This window comes from Notothenia coriiceps, unplaced genomic scaffold, assembly GCF_000735185.1.
Source record: "Notothenia coriiceps isolate Sejong01 unplaced genomic scaffold, NC01 NC01_scaffold00001466, whole genome shotgun sequence".
In the NCBI taxonomy this organism is placed as follows: Eukaryota; Metazoa; Chordata; class Actinopteri; order Perciformes; family Nototheniidae; genus Notothenia; species Notothenia coriiceps.
The window spans coordinates 284,586-303,979 of record NW_011334167.1 but is presented as its reverse complement, the minus strand read 5'-3'; the positions used below and the strand labels follow the sequence as shown (position 1 = coordinate 303,979).

The 19,394-nt window shown below is 41.0% G+C and overlaps 2 protein-coding genes across 3 annotated transcripts; one reads left to right on the top strand and one right to left on the bottom strand.

Moving 5' to 3' along the window:
* Positions 1-710: 710 nt before the first annotated feature.
* On the bottom strand, positions 711-9,865 carry txndc16 (thioredoxin domain containing 16). 2 transcript variants are annotated; one of them, XM_010789958.1, is made up of 20 exons: positions 9,451-9,865; positions 9,046-9,226; positions 8,571-8,653; positions 8,383-8,456; positions 8,205-8,279; positions 7,993-8,114; positions 7,744-7,834; positions 7,262-7,424; positions 6,993-7,162; positions 6,840-6,900; positions 6,605-6,758; positions 6,343-6,489; positions 6,184-6,243; positions 5,745-5,934; positions 5,404-5,540; positions 4,781-4,865; positions 4,266-4,407; positions 3,110-3,297; positions 2,842-3,032; positions 711-966 (listed from the first exon to the last, which is right to left on the bottom strand). In XM_010789958.1, exons 2-20 carry the CDS (start codon positions 9,200-9,202, stop codon positions 761-763), a joined length of 2,496 nt encoding a protein of 831 aa, XP_010788260.1. In that variant the 5' UTR covers positions 9,203-9,226; positions 9,451-9,865; the 3' UTR covers positions 711-760. The 2 variants fall into 2 exon arrangements, with proteins under 2 accessions (XP_010788260.1, XP_010788267.1); XM_010789965.1 differs by having other exon boundaries at positions 9,786-9,839.
* A 629-nt stretch (positions 9,866-10,494) lies between these two features.
* gpr137c (G protein-coupled receptor 137c) lies at positions 10,495-19,196 on the top strand. The gene is made up of 8 exons (XM_010789947.1): positions 10,495-11,217; positions 14,084-14,133; positions 14,368-14,475; positions 14,564-14,702; positions 15,321-15,470; positions 15,897-16,022; positions 16,124-16,248; positions 16,387-19,196. The coding sequence occupies exons 1-8, from the start codon at positions 10,843-10,845 to the stop codon at positions 16,643-16,645; spliced, it is 1,332 nt and encodes a 443-aa protein (XP_010788249.1). The 5' UTR covers positions 10,495-10,842; the 3' UTR covers positions 16,646-19,196.
* Positions 19,197-19,394: the final 198 nt, after the last annotated feature.

The following is a 19,394-nucleotide window of genomic DNA, read 5'->3' as shown; positions in this document are numbered from 1 at the left end:
GCAAAAGCACTTTCAATCCTTCAGTCGCAGCTTCAGAATGGACTGGAATTACCCTTTTAACCAAGACTCATTGATCTGAATTCCAGTTCCCAGAAGCCACATCAGAAACCACCATAATAATTCAACAGGACCTAATTTACCTGTTTTGTTCAGCATCCCAACTGCAGGGGAAATTACACAGACACCTTGTGATTTACCATAAGAGGTGGTATGCGGGGAAATAACGTCAGAATAACATCAGGACATAAATAACCCTTACCTAAAGTCATTGCAATAGCCAATCATGATCTTATTTCATAACAGTGAAGGCAGCTGTAAGATTATTATTGGAAACACTTATGATATGACAGATACGCAATTTCCACACTAAGCTACACCCCTCAGGTTCAGAACTTGCGTACGCTTGCTTAAACGAATGTGAGTTGCTTGGTTTTGTAACTTTAATAATGACTTGTCAGCTAATGAGGTCAACAAGTTCAGCAGGAATCAGTCACAAACCGCAGCAGTAAAAAAAACAGGAAATGAAACTTTTTGTAAATACCCCTGAGGGGGTCGAGTCATAATGAAACCGACTTTAACTCCAAACTTCACATTATCTGTTCGTCGTACCCACCTTTACCTGTTGTGTGTTTTTTTGTATATCTTTTCCAGTCTGTCAATACAATTCGTAGGGAAGAAATCGATCTCAATAATCTCATATAAACCCAGAATTAATAGAAACACATTTTTTTAATCATTTACTTAATGTCCCAGTTCACTGTTATAGTTCAGAGTGAGGGTTATTGTGAAAAGTGTCAGAGTGGGAGGAGGAATCGTCCACATCTTCTTCCTTGCTATCCTCTTCCTCCTCCTCCTCTTCCTCTTCTGGAGTTTGCTGCTGGGCGGAGTCTGGTTCCTGTATGTCCATGATTTTCAGGAAGTCCAGGAACTCGACAGCAGGAGGCCAGCTGTCCTCCCCCAACATCCCTATAGAGACACACAGAAACGGGAATATTTATTTAGGGCTGCAAAAACAATTATTTTCATTATTGATGAACGTACTACAATTTTTTATTTAAAAAAGGCAGGATATAACATGATTCAAGATGATATGAGCCTTCATCTAATGCAAAGAAAAAACCTTTGACCTGTTATTCAGTTATAAATATGAAACAAATAACTCATAATCTACAAGGTAATTAAGATAAAAATAATATACTATTTCCTAGATATTAAATAATAGCCGAACAGAAGGAAGAAAGGCAGATAATCAACCCAAAAGGCAGCTTTTAAATGATACCGATGATACCGTTTTACAGCTAAACAATTTAGTTTTAACTCGAACGTAATCAGTTATACACTTCTGATCAAAAGAAGAGTTTTGAAACTGCCTTGCATGGAAACAGGAAGTCCCAGGACGTGGAAAATGAGTCTCTAAACACTGCAGGTCTGTATTTTCCAGTGGAGAATGGAAGGAATTGGTTGCATGACAATCCTTGTGCTCAGAGAAGAGTCACAGCGCGACCGCTGCCTCATCTCACCTGCACCCACTGCAGAGTTCAAAGGTCAAGGGTTAGTGGCTCTGGACAGAGGAGGTGTTAAAGCCCTAACAATCATCACCTTCATTCAAAGACCATTTTGAGGTGCAATACACGTGTCGACTCAAAGCCTCCTGCATGCCTGAAGCCACTCGTTGGATCCTGCCCTCTGTCGTTGTCTGCTTTTACACTCTATGGAGCATATGTTATTTGATTTGTGCCTAAATAAAGGAAATACACTGTAAGAGGAGAGTGTAGACATGGGACTGACACGTCTATTTTATCTTTTCTTGGAGGCTATGTTTTTACTATTTCCATATGAGGTCATTTTCTTCTTTCCATGGAAATGAACAAAAACATTTCTGATTCTATTTTAAATATAATTTGACACATTACTCGCCTCATCCTCTTTAGTTCAGTCTGGTAAAAGTGAACGAATCACAATATCTGATGACATTCCTTTACTGTATTTGTCTTACTTTGACCTCTGAAGGTTAAACATGGGGCAAGTCAAATCATTCGAAGCTCTAGTACGTCTTCTCTAATGTCATCCAACATTTTTCCATCTGAGGCATTAAGCAGCCCTAATCTTACTCTTTTATGACCTCAGATGAGAGAAAATATAGTTAAAGGTCATAAAAGCAACCAACATTACAACGTGTATAGCTCAAGTTTAGTCAAGAGGTATTGAAATAATTGTTTGATATCTTATGTATGCAGCAGAGTTTCGTAGTGGAAATGTACTTTAATGGAAAGTCATCCCTGCGGGGAGTCACCTAATCACTGCAGGTAAGCAGGCAATCACTGCGGATAACCGGGTCATTGCTGTAGTTAAAAACGTCATCATCATGACTCCTGCTGCTAGAGACATGACGACCTCTCCATAGCAAAGAGAACCACTTCAAATCAAACCACCTACAAAGTCTGCTTTTGTCTGCATTTGCTGGCTTTGTAAAGTGTTGTTCGCAGTGCAGACGGAATACAAAAGTGAGAAAGTGAAAGCATACTTGGGCTAATCATTATAGATTAAACATCCAGAAGCACTTCAACAGCAGGCACTTTAAAGGCCATAATGCAGAGTTATAGTCTTTTTAGAGAGCTTTTAGAGTGAATAAACAGAGGAAATGACATGACAGTTTTTTTATGTCTCTTAAACTTTTAGTTTCAGGTGTTTAAGTTTTGCCTAATTACTCCAGACGTGGATTTATTGTTGTTCTGTGTACTTTGATTATTTTTGCTTGATTTGTTACACAACAAGTATTTATTTTCCTATATCCTCGTGCCATTTTTTCTTTATTTAACTCCAGCACTTCCTGTTCCTTACCTGCCGCTGACACACCCCCTCCCTGGATCCTCTGCAGCCACTGCAGGACGGAGGAGGCCACTATAGGCGTGTTGGGGGGGAACTGATAGATCTCATCTCCTGAGGGCAAATGGGTGAGGACCAGAGCGGGGAGGGGGGGCATGGTGCCAAGGTATGACCCCAGGACGGACATCCCAGCTGGAGTACGGCCCCTGGAACACATACCAGGAAAATGGATATAAATAGAGAATACATTGTTAGTGAATATAGAGCTTATTTTGTTACGTACAGGTGGATCCAGCAGGCCAGGTACTGCTCCATCCTCCCTCCTCCCACCTCCACCACTCCTCTCATCTCCTCCACCAGCGCCTGGTTCTGCTTCCGCCCGATCTCATCCTCCTCCTCTCCCACAAAGAGGAGGAGGAGGGCTTTACCCAGAGAGAGGAAGGAGGGCAGGTTCTCCACCGTCAGCTCAGGCTGGGAGAGAAAACAGAGAAGTCACATTTATTTCAGTGTCAGCAGAAAAACATTTTAACGTCAGTAATTATTGTATTGATTGAAAAAATAAAGAGCAGAAAGTGCTCAGAGCAGAAGTGCGCGTGGTAACAGAGGTCCAAGTGTATGACAGTGTATGGCAGGATGTTTGACCTCCTAGAATATAAGCATGACACGCTGTAATAGGCATATGATAGCTATGTGATGATGTTTAACATGATGTTTAACCTCTAGGGAGATTCACATGAGACCAAGCATGACCATTTTGGATGGGGGCCTCTATCTTGTGACTTTAGAACTTGAATATATAAGCATGACTACTTTCTTTCTCACAAGAAATAAACAGATGTATCCTGATTATTCATATTCAAGCCGGTGGCGCGTGAGTAGAGTAGAAGAGGATGATGTGCATGCTACATAAATGGATACTGATTTTAGTAACTGTACGTGTTTGACCTGGTTTGACCCTGCTGCAGTCCAGTCTCATTAGAAACAAGGACAATTGAGCCATCTAAAAAGGAACATTCTGGTATTGTTTGGACTATAATACATAAAAAGAGTTTCAAAAGTACAATTTGAAAACTTCAATCTTGTCTTTGACAACTCTTCTGTTTACCTTCACAGCATCAAAACTCATAAACACTCAAAGAGAGATCTGAACTTGTCTTGATGAGCAACATCTGCATTAAAGATTGCAGTTTCCACATCATTGTATTTGTTTGACAGAGTAAATGTAAACGCAGACGTCATGCATCACTCTGTGAATGTATAAAAGAAAGTCCACATATGGAGTTTGTTATCTGCTGTGAATGATTCCATCCAGGCTTTCACAAACTCATGGATCTAGATTATAGGCTTTGTTTGAACTCTAAATAACTCGTAAGATTGTTTAGTATTTCTCCAGGCACACATGTCTTATAGCCCAGAAAGAGGAGTGATCACACGGTTACCAGAGGATGCAGCAGAGCAGAGTGGATGTGTGTGAGCAGTTCCTCAGAGGAGGTGGATACAGGCAGCGTGGAGGGAGGAGTGTGTGTCCTCCAGGATGGAAACACCAACACTGCAGGAAGCTCCATGCTGTGCTCTGCAGCCCTGCAGAACGCACACAATAAGGGTCGTATATTTAGCTTGTTTTTCAGGCAAGGCTAGTTTATTTATAAAGCAGATTCCAACAACAATTCAAAGTGCTGTACAGCAAAGCATTAAGACATAAACACATTGTAAAAATGACATTTCATTTCGTATTTGTGTGTTTGATGGAGCCCATACTAGCATTACTAGGGATCATATTTGTGTGATTTTTTTATCATCAGTTTATTGTTCCTATCTTTTTTTAATTGGTGTTTTCTGGAAGAAGTATAAGTGATGTAGCTGAATTGAGTTTTATCCAATCCAGTCAAAATAACTTGTAGAAATGAATGTGTTACACAACTGTCAGGGACAAACTAATAACACGAGCTGTTACCATTTCTCTGCCAGCCCATTGGTCAGTAGTCCGGTCAGCATCTCTCCTCTCAGAGACTTTGCTGCTTCAGTAAACAGCGATACACCTGCAGCAGGACACAGCAGCATCACATGATTTACTGACAGTGAACCTGGATCTGGGTGACAAGTTCCTTCCCGTGTTGAAAATGAAGCTCTCTTCCATTTGAAACTTGTCAGCGGGGGCGCAGAAATAACCTGAATCTCGCAGATTTGGCACAACACTCAGACTTCCAGCTAGGCACCGCGGTGGCCAATCAAATACGTGCAGGCACACATTCTTCTGAGATTACTTAACAAAATGCACCGCTGTTCCCTTCACAGTCGTAAACAGTTGTGCTAAACTGTTATGGAGTGATTTGTGTCTCAGAGGCTTTTAACCTCACACTCATATTCCTCAAACTAGACTTCCGGTTTCATGGCTCACAGATACCTCAAGCACCAACACAGCCACAGGTGTCACAAGCCTAATGATACACTATTTTTTACATCTGAAATAGTTGACATTGTTGGTGTATATCCTTCTAACGTTTTATTTCACCGGTATAAAACGTGAAAGGTCATCATCATCATCCAATACCAACACACAGAATTACAGCTTCCTACCTGTGTGTAGTTGTGTCTTAAACAGTCCCATCACTCTGTCAGGGTGATAGCCTGCTAGCTCAGGGCGAGGCACTTCCTGAAGAAACCATGTCACTTCCTCTTTGGTAGAGAGCAGCACGGGAGATGCTTGGAGGCTCCTGGTTAGAGAAGGGACAAATACACGTGTGTTAGATAGACACACAGAAAACAACCTTATTAAACTATGGAAAAAATAGAACAATAACTGATAGCTCTGGTGCATAAACAATCTAGAATATAAAAGAAGCTCTTCCAGTAGAAAAAGGTGATTTATAATTTATTTGCTTGAAATTGGCAATAAATCCAGGTCTGTGTATTCTTACAGCAAGATGAAGCGATGCAGCGCCTCACTACCCAGCATGCCTCTGTAAAGCTGCGCCGGCTCCTTAGGGCGGAGCAGCAAGACGCAGGGGAAGGCCGTGATTGGCTGGAAGGGGATTGGGAGGGAGCTTTGAGCAGCGCAGAGGTCGGTCCACTCGCCACAGTCCACTGCACTCATCTGTACCTCAGAACCTGAAGCGATTCAATAATCAGACACCTATCAAGATAATGATAATGTCACTATTTCATATTTTCGGCAGTTTCAAAGTAATTCAGTGATAGGTGTCTGTAACAAAACAGAACGCAACCTTCTCACTTGAAACCTAATAAAACAACCTAAACACAAGCTTCAAAAAAGGGCATTTGGTAAATAACCCTTATTGCTGGATAACTGAAATTCTCCTATTGACAAAAAAGATGTTTTAATTGTGTCCTGTTTACCTTCAAGTCTCTCTGCAACTTCAATGAAGGAGCTGAGGAAAGCCATTGAAACGGCATCCCCTGGTGGTGAAAGAAGAAACTGCACTTAAATTCATTTTCATGTATTTGAACTCTTAACTCATTTTTCTTTGAAAGAATATCAGGAAGAGTGTGGCTTACATTTGAGGTAGAAGAGCGCCACCATCAGGCTGCTCTGAGATACTGCCGTGTGGAAGTTGTCAGAGGTTAGCTGGGTAATTGAGTCCATGTCCGGAAAGTTGCCTCGGTTTTCGTAGACAGACGCAGCAATCTCATCGTCCAGCTTGGCTTGAGGCAGACACAGAAACATGTCAAAACAAATGGTATCTCCTCTTGAGGGATTCATCAACTTTGTCTACTTCTGTATTCTTTCCTTCTTTCTGTTTTATGCTCTAACACTTACCAAAATGTGAATCCACCTCCTCGTCCTCCAGCCACTCCTCGTCCTCCAGCCACCCCTCGTCGTCCTCTTCATCTTCCTCCTCTTTCTCTTGATTTGTGAAGAGCTCCAGCACCTCATCGTGGTCGTTTAGGGTCAAATACTTCACCTCTGAACTCTTAAAGCACATCCACAAGAGTGTAAGACACACATTGTTTAAAAATAATGAGTAATCTTATTTTCTGAGTGGACATCATACCTTCTCAGGCAGCCTGTAGGCAGCATTATATTCATCAGGGGTTTTCACAGCAGGACTCTGTCTGATGATACACACATAAACACACACAGGGATAAAGTCAAATGAAGAATATGACCAAAAAGCCCACCAGTGATTGGTACCTGTGCCTGTTACCTGTGAACGAGCAGCAGCAGGGCGAGGCCCCGGAGCCTCCAGGCCAGAGCGGTGGCCGTGTCCAGGTCCTGCTGCTTGGTCGCAGGGCGAGAGAACAGGAAGACCTGCGGGGTCTGCTGGTAGGGGAACTGGGGGGGCTGCACCGAGGAGGGGTCGTCGTAAACTTCAGACTAGTAGAGAAAAACATGATACAATTATGTACAAGAAATACATTAAATTCACTTTCTTCAGAATTTGGATAATTATAATTTAGAAAAAGGTATCCTCACCACTACTGGAGCCTCCATGAGCTGCAGGAAGGAGTGCAGGCTGAGGGTGGAGAGGGGTTTCCTCATGCGGGTCAGAGGGCAGCGCTCAGAGCTCAGCGGGAGTTTACTGTGGACCCTACAGTGGAGGAACCACACCTGAGAGGAGGGAGACGACTCATCAACGCTGAGGAGAGAAGAAGAGACACAGTAAATACTTCTCTGGTATAATATACAGTTGTCAGAAAACCCTAATCCTCTCATCTTAATGGATTCATGTTTTGATGATGGTAGTAGAAAGGGCCACCAATCATGCAGCTCCAAAATATACCATTATAAATTCAATCAGAGAGATGGATTACTAATTTTACCAGGCTTACATCGGTAAATCAGGCCTATTCATGAGCCCTGCTTTCCTCTGCCTCCTCTATGAATCACACTGTGTGACTGCAAAGGCCATGGCATGTGACTCAGAGACATAGAGAGAGAGAGGCAAAACAACGTACCCTAAGTGCTTCAAAACAGGGCCTCCGGTAATGAGGATGAACTGGTATTTGGATCCGTAGACATAGGCTGTCTCCATCATCGATCTGTGCTCTTCGGTGACACAATCAGCAGAAAGGATACAATCATTTACTTCAGTCAGTATGTGTCTGTATCCAGATTCACTATCAGTCAATGAATCAGTCTTTAATCCCAATGCGTCACTAACAGTTTCCCTCCCAATATATCCATCCTCTCCTTCTTTTCCATACCTTGTGTTCCCAGACTGCGGACATAACCCAGCACGATATCCTTCTTCCCTCTGGCTGCTTTCTCCATGGCCAACAGGTCAGTGTCAGTGTGGACGTACTTCACCTCTTCACGCAGAATGGCACTGGAAGAAAAAAGACATTTCCTTTAACTGGCAAGAACCAAGGAATTAACCCTTATTAACTTACACCAATATAACTGAACGGGTACTCACAACAGGACTTCAGACACTATGGAGTTGACGTCAAACACTGTGTCCAAGTCAAAACCCAGGAACTCCTTACCACCTCTGCCAGAAAAACACAGTCACAGAAAGAGTCATGGAAATGTCAATACAATGCAAGTGAATGTATCTTGACATATATAATCAACAACTGCTGTGCTCCACACACCTGAACAGAAACGCTGTGTGGCGCTCTCTTTCTTGTGTGCAGTACGCCTGGACCAGCTGTTTATCACAGTTGACCTAAACAGAAGGGACAAAGAGATACAAAAATATACACATCTTGTAGTTAATATTAACGTTGAGCTTTAATCTCCACTTGCATGTGTTGGTGGAGCTCTAGAGAAATGCAGTTACCTTGCCAACCAGTACTCCATAATCCTGCAGTGCGTCAGCAGATTTTTCTAACTCCAGCAAGAACAGAGAGATGGTAGGAGAGACTGGAGACAGATAAATACTGTTATTATTGATCATTTGGTTAAAAAGCATCAACAACTCCTGTTCTATCTGTATTTTTAAGGTATTTTCAAGTGTTATTATTACCCTTTTGGTTTAGTATTTATACATGATTCCTACAGTCATTTTGTGCAATTATTAAAAAGTGCAACAGTAGACTGCGAGCAACAATTATTATGGTTTTGATTATTAAATAATAACTCTAAAAAACCCAAATTATGTTAGGGATAAAACAATTCTGGTTAGTTTGAATCTATATGGCATCATTTATTCAACATGTTGGGCTCATTAATCATCATCATACATACCAGTATATATATTTTATGAGATGTTGCTTGTACTTCTTATGTGTAAAAAGATTGTGTGAGCCGCCTACCTTGATGCTCAAAATAGATAAACATCATCTTCCCAGAATGCAATTTCTCATAGAAGTCTGCCGCTGTGTACTCTATTAATTCTGATGTGTTGGCCTTCTCTGTGCATCCTCCTGACCTCAGCCACAGCAGGAAAACAGCAACACACATCCACATCATGGAGAACAGGCTCTGTTGAGCTCTCTGTGAGGAAACATTATTGTATTATAAGCAGGAGATGCAGCAGTTTTATGTAATTACACGCTGAAAAAAACATGATAATAGCTAACTTAACCAAGGAGGGGTTACACAATGAACATATATCATATGACCTGCACTATGATATGTGTAAGTGGTTCATATTTGCTGTTCAGTTCAATTGAGCTGTATAGAAAGCAGTGACAAAAAAGATGCTAGCTGAGTGTTACCTGAGTTAGTCGAGGGGTTCAACTTTTGTCTTTCAAAGTGGCACAAACGTTACCAACCACAATTAAAACCGTGGTCAGACGACATAAAGGCATTATAAATTGTAAGCATAAACTTATACAACGAGGATAAAACCCAGAAGAAGGTCCACAAATTGCACTTTTATATTTAGGAATGTAGTGATGGCTAGTCCATTAGCTAGCCTGTTAGCTACCTAGTGATGGATGTTTTTCCATAGCTTTATGTGGCTAGCTAACGTAAACACCTATAAACTTAAAAGATACATGTTGTCATGTTTCCGTTGGAAGTGTAACGTTAGGCCAAAGAAAACACTAACTTTGCAAGGTTATTTTTCACCAAGCTGGGAAGTGAATTTAAAAAAATGTAGCTTGGGAAAATTACTCTCCATATTTAGCCAAACAGTGTCAAGTCACTAGCGTCAGAACATCATTTCCGGTTATTCTAAAATAAGTATCCTTAACTGACAAGTATGTTAGGAAGCTTTTATTCCATAACACTTCTATAATTAATACGAACTCGATACTGTAAGAATAGTAGCTGGTGAGAATATAGCTGTTTTATAGTTTTAAATGTTATTCCCTATGTTGTGTTTCTGAGCACGGAGAAATTTGTTGCTTTTATTTTGAAGGTAAAAGTGCTTTTCCGCCACTGTTGGTTATCGCTTAGTAACTTGACGCACATGTCTGCGAGTTGTTTTGATGCCTCTTTTCTGTGCAAGAGACGCCCACGTGCGTCTTTTAGCCAATACCATGATGGAGCAGTTTTTGACTTGAACAAATTGCCAATATAGCACATAAAGGCGGGCATTATTACAGCTGACATCATCAGAAACCAATGGAGTGAGGAAGCTGTGGAGGTTGGTCGGTAAGATTAGCCAATGAAATGGCGCACTTGGAAATGGGTGTGTGGACTTCGTTCACTTGGGATAATTATCTCGGAAACTGGCGAGAATCTGTGGCTCCGGAGTCAGCTGTTTCACAAGAACATGCGTAGTGTTGAGCCAAGATGGCGTCCTCTGCAGGGCTTTTCAGTTGTAGTTGAGAACAAGGGGGCGGGTCTTAAACTGCATCACAGCTGATCTGGAGGTTTTTCCCCCTTAAGTTGTTTTTTGCAGAGAGCAGCTTTGCAGGCATCCACACAGGGGGACCTCTCTTGTTTTCTTCCTTGTCATTTTGGAACCTAGCGAATTTAAAAGAAGATCCAATAATCGGATTCAAGCCCCAGCGCAGCTTTATTATGGCAATTGTTTTAAGAAAAACATGTTTTTTTCACCCGAATACCCTTGTTTTTTGTCATCCACGGCGGATTTAGCCTAGGTTTTAGTGCGTTTGCCTTCCCTGCATCCCATGTGTTAGTCCGAGCCTTCAGTGGAGATGTTTTCGGCAGGAGAGGAGCTTAATTCCCATTTGTTTACCTCACTGAAGGAGTCCCCTGGAGCTGCAATCTCGCCAACACTGGAGCTCAGTCTCACTGCCGTCTACACCTTCCTCTACTCATTGCTGTTTGTTTTCGTGTACCTGCAGCTCTGGCTCATTTTGCACTACGGACACAAGCGCTTCAGCTTCCAGAGTGTGTTTTTGTTTCTGTGCTTGCTCTGGACTGCATTGAGGACGACCCTCTTCTCTTTCTACTTTAAAAATGTGGTGCAGGCCAACCAGCTGCAGCCTCTGGCCTACTGGCTGCTCTACTGCTGCCCTGTCTGCCTGCAGTTCTTCACCCTATGCCTCCTCAACCTCTACTTCACACAGGTAGGACTGCACTCTGGGTCTGTGTGCGTCTGTGTTAGAGACAGGGTGTGCAGTGTTTGTCTGTGACCCAATTTCATAAAGCTGCTGACACTGCAGTTTTGTGTTCTTTGTTTTTATCTGATTTCACACAAAAACACATGTAACTACCATGCATGTAAATGGAATTGTTATTATCCTATTATTCTTTTGTATCCCACTAACTTCTTCCCTATATATCCTAAGTCCTTCTCACCCACTGCCCTGTGGGCCCCTAGCTCTTCGTGGATGATTACCCAATCTTAGTTAAAAGTGAGCAATGTGTCACTATGGCTTTGACACATTGAGTTTGCATGTCAGTTGTCCATTTAGTAAAAGATAACAGAGCAGCTATTCAAAAACGAGGCTTTGAAAGTACACCTCTTTGCAAAAGCTCATTTGATCAGTTATGTTGGACATTCTTTCATTATTGCTTTATAATCCGTTTACTAAATTGGTCAAAGGATTTGCAGAGCAGATTTATTGCTAATATATGCTCCTCTCTCACCCTTAAGAGTCTATGTCAATATAATAATACCTTTACAAAGTACGTATTGTTTCATGCAGTGTGCAAACAAATGGCACATACCATTTTATCACATTTAACCTAACTTTGAATTTCTTGCTGGTACAGTACTTCCCCTGTTGAGAGGATTGTGTGTCAGAATAGCCACAAAAGCATGTTTTGCATATTGCAAAATGACTCAGGATGCAGTAGGATATCCTGATATGTTTGGCCTACTTGATAATATTGTGGTGTAAGGATATTAGAGGACAGATTTATTCTTGTTTTCAGGCAACCAGCAAAGATGAAGATGAACCTGGCTAAAACAAAGTCCCTTATGTAATCATGCATGTGAATTTAGATGTGTTGGTGAGTGGGCTTTGTTACCTTTACACAGGGCCAGACTAGCTGCTCTCTTCCGTGTCCACTCTTTATATCCAACATTTCGTCCTTGAAGATGGGAGAATGTGGTAACTATGGTCACCATCGGCCTAAATGTTCCAGAGTGGAGTGTGTTACCTGATTTGAAGCAGCTTTTTTAGGTGCCTGTTGGTCTGAAAAGCCTGCAAATTGACTCAGTTCATGTCTCTGGCATTGACTGATTACTGGACGGGCCTACCAAGTGACAGGAAGCATTTTGGCCTTCAACTAAAATGTCATTAAAGAGACTCACACAACCAGGGCACTCCAGATGACCTATAAGCAACATAAAACAACTACAGAGGGATGCAAAACAGCTGCAAAGAGACACACAAACTGAAACTAACTACCATAAAGTCTGTGTGTCTTGCCCCTATGTAGGAGAGGTGGTGGGGCATGTTGCACGTCTGTTTCTAGGGGCCCACTGTCTCATAATCCTCCCATGATCCTGGGGTGAGAGCTGTTAAGATCCCCCAGTAAAGCCCTATTAAGCCTCCTGTGATGTGTTTCATTCAATCAGTGCACAAGATTCAAACGTCCCTGACGAATCCTGTGTGCCAGTGGTTTCTGGGAGACAGAGTGAGACACAGTTGGTGTCAAAGACCTGTTTGTCCCTCCCTCAGAAAACACCTACACACTTTCAGTTTGTTACCATTCAGTCACTGCTTCAAAGGAAAACACAGAATCTAACAGAGAGTGGGAGTAGAAAAAGGAAACACGTTCAACTTGAGTGGAGATTAGGTGATGAGGTTAAGGGTGTCTTATGACCGCTGAATAATCATCGTAGCCCCTCAGCTGATCTGCGACCAGTTAGTCTGCACTTCCTTTGAATAAAAACGAATGTATCACATGTATGGTGGCTGCCATTTTCCTTCCACTTCTGAGCCAATGATGTTCTACCTTGTTATTAGGTTCAAATGTGTGCATCTCTATCATGTGACTGGCCACCTCAGCGGATACACTTTTCCTACTTGAGGCTGAATGTCTAGCCAGGTCAGGCCTGAGTTATAGATCAGAGAAACATTGACCAATCCTGATGAAACAAATTCACTTTACAGTCTTAGTTATACTAGTTATCCATCAACACATGGCACTGAAAGTTTTAAACAAAAACACTGAAGCAGCTATCATCAACACATTGATATTAATAATGAATGAAATGACTAGTATTTGGAAAGTGCATGGTCACTCAAAGTCACAAACACACAGAAAAGTCATCCAACCCTAGCATTTTAGTGTCTTTCAGCTCCTTGTTTTGGTTCAAACTATTTGTGCTGCGGTTGTGTAACAACTGAGAAAAATAGGCCAAGTAACGCATGCCATAAGCAGAATGCTGATACAACATCATGCCACCATCTGACACACACTCATGTGTGGAAATACTTGTGTGTGTTTTCTGATGAGTCAGGCATGACCTGTCATTTACTTCCCCCTTATTGCATTTTAGCTCCTTCTTCCTATAGAAAATAAAATGGTTGGGTTACAAACATCGTATCAAAGCTTATTCTCTGCACAGAGGAAAATAATAATTTAGCTATACATTTGTAGGCATACAGTATAGGGCAAACGAAGTATGTAATGGGGTCGTGTTCTTTTGGCTTGTTGCTTGCAAATTACCTCTCCTGACCTACATTCTCACACAAAAGTGTTTACACAGTGTGTGTGTGTGTGTGTGTGTGTGTGTGTGTGTGTGTGTGTGTGTGTGTGTGTGTGTGTGTGTGTGTGTGTGTGTGTGTGTGTGTGTGTGTGTGTGTGTGAGACACACACACACAGGAATCTCTACAGGCTGTGTTGAATTCACACTCTTCCTCTAAATGAACCCTCATTTTCTATCCGATCTTCAATGTGAGCATTTTTTCAAATACCATACCGGGATTATTAAATGAGTACAAAAACATAATTTATGGTTTTTCTGTCTTTGTTTAGGTGATGTTTAAGGCTAAAGCCAAGTATTCTCCAGAGCTCACTAAATACAAGTGAGTCTGTCCTTTTGATTGATTTATTATTGCCTTATCCTTGACATTATATCAGAAATTGTCCTCTAATCAATTGTTGAAATCTATATCTAATAAAACGCAATAATAATTGTGTATTTTATTGTATGAGACAGAACATTCCTTCCTCCCTGCCATGAATTTAAATGAGATGTTGCTTATGAATTTAGTTTTGGTTGTCTTCTTACTCTGTCTGTTTTTGCCTCCTCTCCCCAGGGTTCCTCTGCGTCTGTTCTTCCTGTGTCTCAGTATATTTTTCCTGGTGGTCAATTTAACTTGTGCGTTGTTAGTGCAAGGAGCTCTGGAGCGCTCGGAGTCACCAAAGTAAGCAAAAACAGTAAAAACACACGTTCTCCAAGATAATAATGTCACATTTAGAACCGCTTACCTTGAAAAACCTCCATGTCTGCAGTGATGGGGGAATCAGACACGCGGTGCTGGCCCGGGTCCTGATCAACGACAGTCTGTTTGTCCTGTGTGCCGTCTCTCTGGCCGTCTGCGTCTTCAAGATCGCCAAAATGTCCTCTGCTAATGTTTACCTCGAGTCCAAGGTAGGGATAAACAAACATTAACAAAAAGTATATTTCATTTTCTATAAAAAAGTCAGTCAAGTAAAGCACGGTAAAAATGTATGTTATGGTTATAACATATATAATATATGGCGTGTTTTCGTAGCAGGTATTAGGAAACACGAATCTATTATTGTATCCCATTTTGAAACATGTAAATCTACATAATCTGGATATTAGCAGCGTTAGCATGAAAATCTCTGTGTATTAATGATAAAAAATACCAGACACTAGCTGTTACCCGGATGTATGTTATTGTCAAACCTCATTTACAGTGTATACAGTGACACACACTATCAGAAATCCTCAAGATCACTTTATGCTTCCTTTATGTTCACTCTGAGCACAAAGGGTGATCAAGCCTAAGGTTATAGAGCCATTTGTACATGTTACTTTTGAAAATTGTGCGGTTTACGGCTCTTGGTAATGGTGTCTCAAATGTATGTCCTACAAAACTCAATTCCTGGCCTATAATCCGCCATGTTTGTCACGGGGAGGCCTCTTTTATTTGGTGGATCACATCTGTGGCCCATATCTGACATCCAATTTCAGCCGGCTGATGCATGTCTTGTAATAATAACCACAGTAATCTTCCCCCAGGGTACATCAGTGTGTCAAGCTACAGCCATAGGAGCCGTGGTGATCCTGCTGTACACATCCAGAGCCTGCTACAACCTGGTGGTGGTGGCCCTGTCGCCGCAGGACAGACTCAACCCCTTCAACTACGGCTGGTTCAGCGTTTCCGATCAGGTACTGCCCCAAGTGTTGGAAAACAGGCTTGTTTTGAGCCAGACACCCACTGCCCTGTGTGTGTGGACAATCCATTTTATGAGATTGGGGGAAGCAATGCTTAGTGGGGTAAAGGGCTTTGTTTGGCTAAAAATAAACCAAGTCTCACCAGTGTGTGTGTCCTCCTGACCTACATCATGGCTCAGGAATTAAGACACACAGCCCATTTCAAAGAGGGGTTGTTTGTGTGTGTTGGACACCTACTGTGTGGATATAATCTGTCACGAATGATGTCATGAATCTGTCTGTATACCTGCTGTGAGTACCATATCTCAACATGTGTATAAAATGTTCTAAGTGTAAATGTATAAAATACAATATTTTCTGTTTGTTAACCGTGCTCAAGAGCCATGATATCATTATGCAATATGTTCATGTGTGTTACAGGCTGATGTGCAAGAGATCAGCGGTGAAGCCTACATTGTGTTTGGGATCATTCTGTTCTTCTGGGAGCTGCTACCTACAAGTTTAGTGGTGGTTTTCTTCAGAGTCCAGAAACCCAACCAAAACCTGGTAAAATAACAAGTTCAAAATACAAATAACTGCAATAATCTGTCGTACAAAACTGTGACCTTTCAGAGCTGTAAAGTGTAATGAACTTTGATCAACTCCAGGCTCCAGGAGGGATGATCAACAGCCACAGTTTCAGCTCCAGAGCTTATTTCTTTGACAATCCTAGACGGTACGATAGTGATGATGACCTGTCAAGAAGCATTAATAGTAGGAGTGATCGAGCCAGGTAGGCATAACCCAAGCACAAATAGTCTTTAAAGCTTTGTATTGGAAAATCAATACCCTTACTGACAAAATGACTTTGGATTGATTCCTCTTATCCTTATCCTCCCTCTCCTATCTCTTGTTCAACATTTCTCCTCAGCCTTCTCTCCAATACTCCCCAGCTGGGTACGTCCAGTTGGTATGGCGCCATCCAATGCAATGGAACACTGACAGCAGGCGTCGGGACCGCCCAGCAGGCGCCATCTTCTACGGCCCCCCTGCTGTTCGCCTACGGAAACATCCAGAGTGACAACCCGCAACATCACAACTATTACTCCACCCCGCAGAATAACAACTACCACCATCACCATCACAGTAACTACCATTCAACGCCACAGAATTATTACTCTGGGTCATAAACGTATTTCTGCACCCTACAGAATTAAACTGGGTTAGAGTTTAAAAGACTAATAGCAATTTCCTGTCACCATTTAGCTTCCCCAGATCATCATTGCAGGTACTTTTGAATGATATTCTGAGGGATTGATTTGGACCAAGTTGGGCCTAAAAGTTGGTTCGAAATGTGGTGGCATCAGTAGCTGGGGAGTTGTTTTGCCATGGCCTTTTTTTTAGGACATTACTGTCTCTAAATTACATAATTGGATCAGATATAAAACACTGGAAAAGGTGTAACAGAGTTTAAGCAATAAATCTGTCTAATAGACCTAAAACCGCAAAGACCAAACTCTTTCTGTTAAATGTTTTAGTCACAAGATTGGAATCATTAGGGACCAGATAATCATAGCCCTCATCATCTTCTTGTAAATTGCATCCAATTATGGAACATATCATTCTGCTCAGACAAGAGCGATATAGCAGGCTAGCTAACATGGCTAATGAGGAAGCTGCCATTGGCTGTTGTTCAACAGTTCTTAACACACAGACATTATATTGACTTGACATATATTCAAAGAGTTATTTGGGTTGTCAAAAGAGTTGTATGACTGTTTTTAGTCAGCATGCATATTATACAATCGCCATTTAGCATAAAGAAGGGTAATTTGGCAGGAAGAGAACAGTGTAGGATTCTGGCCTGCTAGCTTAAACTAATTCTTAATAAGGCTTCTCTGACAATGAAAAACAGATGCATCTACAGAGGGTATTTTATGTTGTTTCTTACCTTTTAGGTCTGGTTACGTTTGACAGGAATTAGCAGTCGCCAATTTGCCATTGACTGTTGTAGCAGTGAGAGCTACCTTATCGCCTCCTCTAACAGTTAGCTTAAACTCAAACAAAGAAACCTATCAAAACTGAATTGCAGAAAAACAAATCAAACTTTCATCTATCCATAACATACTTTGCAATATTATTTTGTTGGTGGCAAATTATCTTTTCTTCAAACAGTGCTTGTTAGGTTTGGTGCCACAGAATTATAACACCATTAGCAAGCTTAAGACTTTAACCTTCCTACTCAGTAGGCTACTGGATTTTGGTTTAACGTGTAAAAAAGGCTTATTACAGTAATAATGGAATCAAAAATACTGGTCAGTTTTTTTTCGGGGTTCATAGGTGTCATCCATGTAAACTGCTTACAGCTGCAAAAGTGAGATGTATGTAGCATCCAAATGCTTGGTATTGTCAATCTCAACAGCACAAGCTTGATCAATATGAGTGTGTGAAAAATGTAACATCTAACATTTATTATAGAAGTTAATGGCGGAGGAACAGTTTCAACTGATGACTTAAATGACCGACTCAGGCTTTTAACTAAATTTGCTCGGTTCCGAGAACATGCCAGGGCTGTTGGATTATTTAAACAGCAGCTTAATCCAGGTTTACTTCCCCATTCATAATACAATGGAAACTACATTACAACCTATAACAGGTGTGCTGAATGTTTGGGATTAAAAAACATATCATAGATTCTACTGGGCAGTAGCACTATCATTTTGAGGACATTTAAATGAAAGTATCATTCTGCATTCAACATTGGAAGAGCCCTAGGATTGTACATTACCAGGTTGAAAATATCATAGCAACAATTTGCACATAGAAAAAAGTTCACCTTAAGAGAAAAAAGCGTTACTTGTTTTATGCGTGTTCTCCAATCATCGTCTGTGTTTTATCTTTTAATATTTATCCCCTTAGAGAAAGAAAATATCAATGTGCCATCACATTGATTCATGTCTTATAGTTTCGTTCCTAAAGGAAAATATTTTTGCACAAGAGCGATCGGATAATGTATTTTTAAAGGTTCGTGTGTCACCTTAATCGATTTCTAATCTATGTATATTGGAGTCCGTACTGTATGTGTGTGATCTTACATTTCAGTTTTTAAAGGTTGCTTTTATAAATGTATATTTTTATTGTTTAACAGATTTGTATAGTTTATTTTTTTTCTCCTATTGTTCATTATCTCTTAAATCTTCTGAATTTCATGTCAGACTGCAGCCTGTAAGCAATATTTCACTTTGATGGAATATTTGTGGCATATATGACCCAGCTATAAGATGATAATCAGTGTACGCATCTGTGCTAGTGCAAGACAGAGCTGAATGAGAGAAATGTGACCCAACATCACGGTACTTAAACAGACTTCAGCTGTCATGAAACTCAATCTGTAAATGACCAAGCAAACATTGACTTCATATCAGAAAACACAGGACACTGAAATACGATGGAAATGAAGCTGTTCTCCTATTTCAGAAATAATCTCATCTGCAGTGCATGCATCAGAGTGCAAGATCTCAGTGTCAGCCTTTTTTCCCAAGGTGATATCATTTATGTAAAAATGTCGCCCTATCTGCTTCAAAATGGCAGAGATGATTGTGTTAGGATTTGTTCATCATGTTATTGATTGTTTTATCTGTGGCCATATTGAATGTAACCTGACAGATCACTAACGATGTATGCAAGAAAAGCACTACCATGTTTAAATAAAGGCCTACTGCACTGTTTTGAAAATTAAAATAACCCGTTTTTCAAATGTTGTTCTGTAAAAGTGTTATAGGGGAAATGAACCTTTCTACCTGGCAGTGTCACACAGAGTACAAGTGTGATCACTGCCATAACTGTGCACAGACATGGCAGTGTCACACAGAGTACAAGTGTGATCACTGCCATAACTGTGCACAGACATGCTAGTCATGTGCATGAGTTTAACAGTTA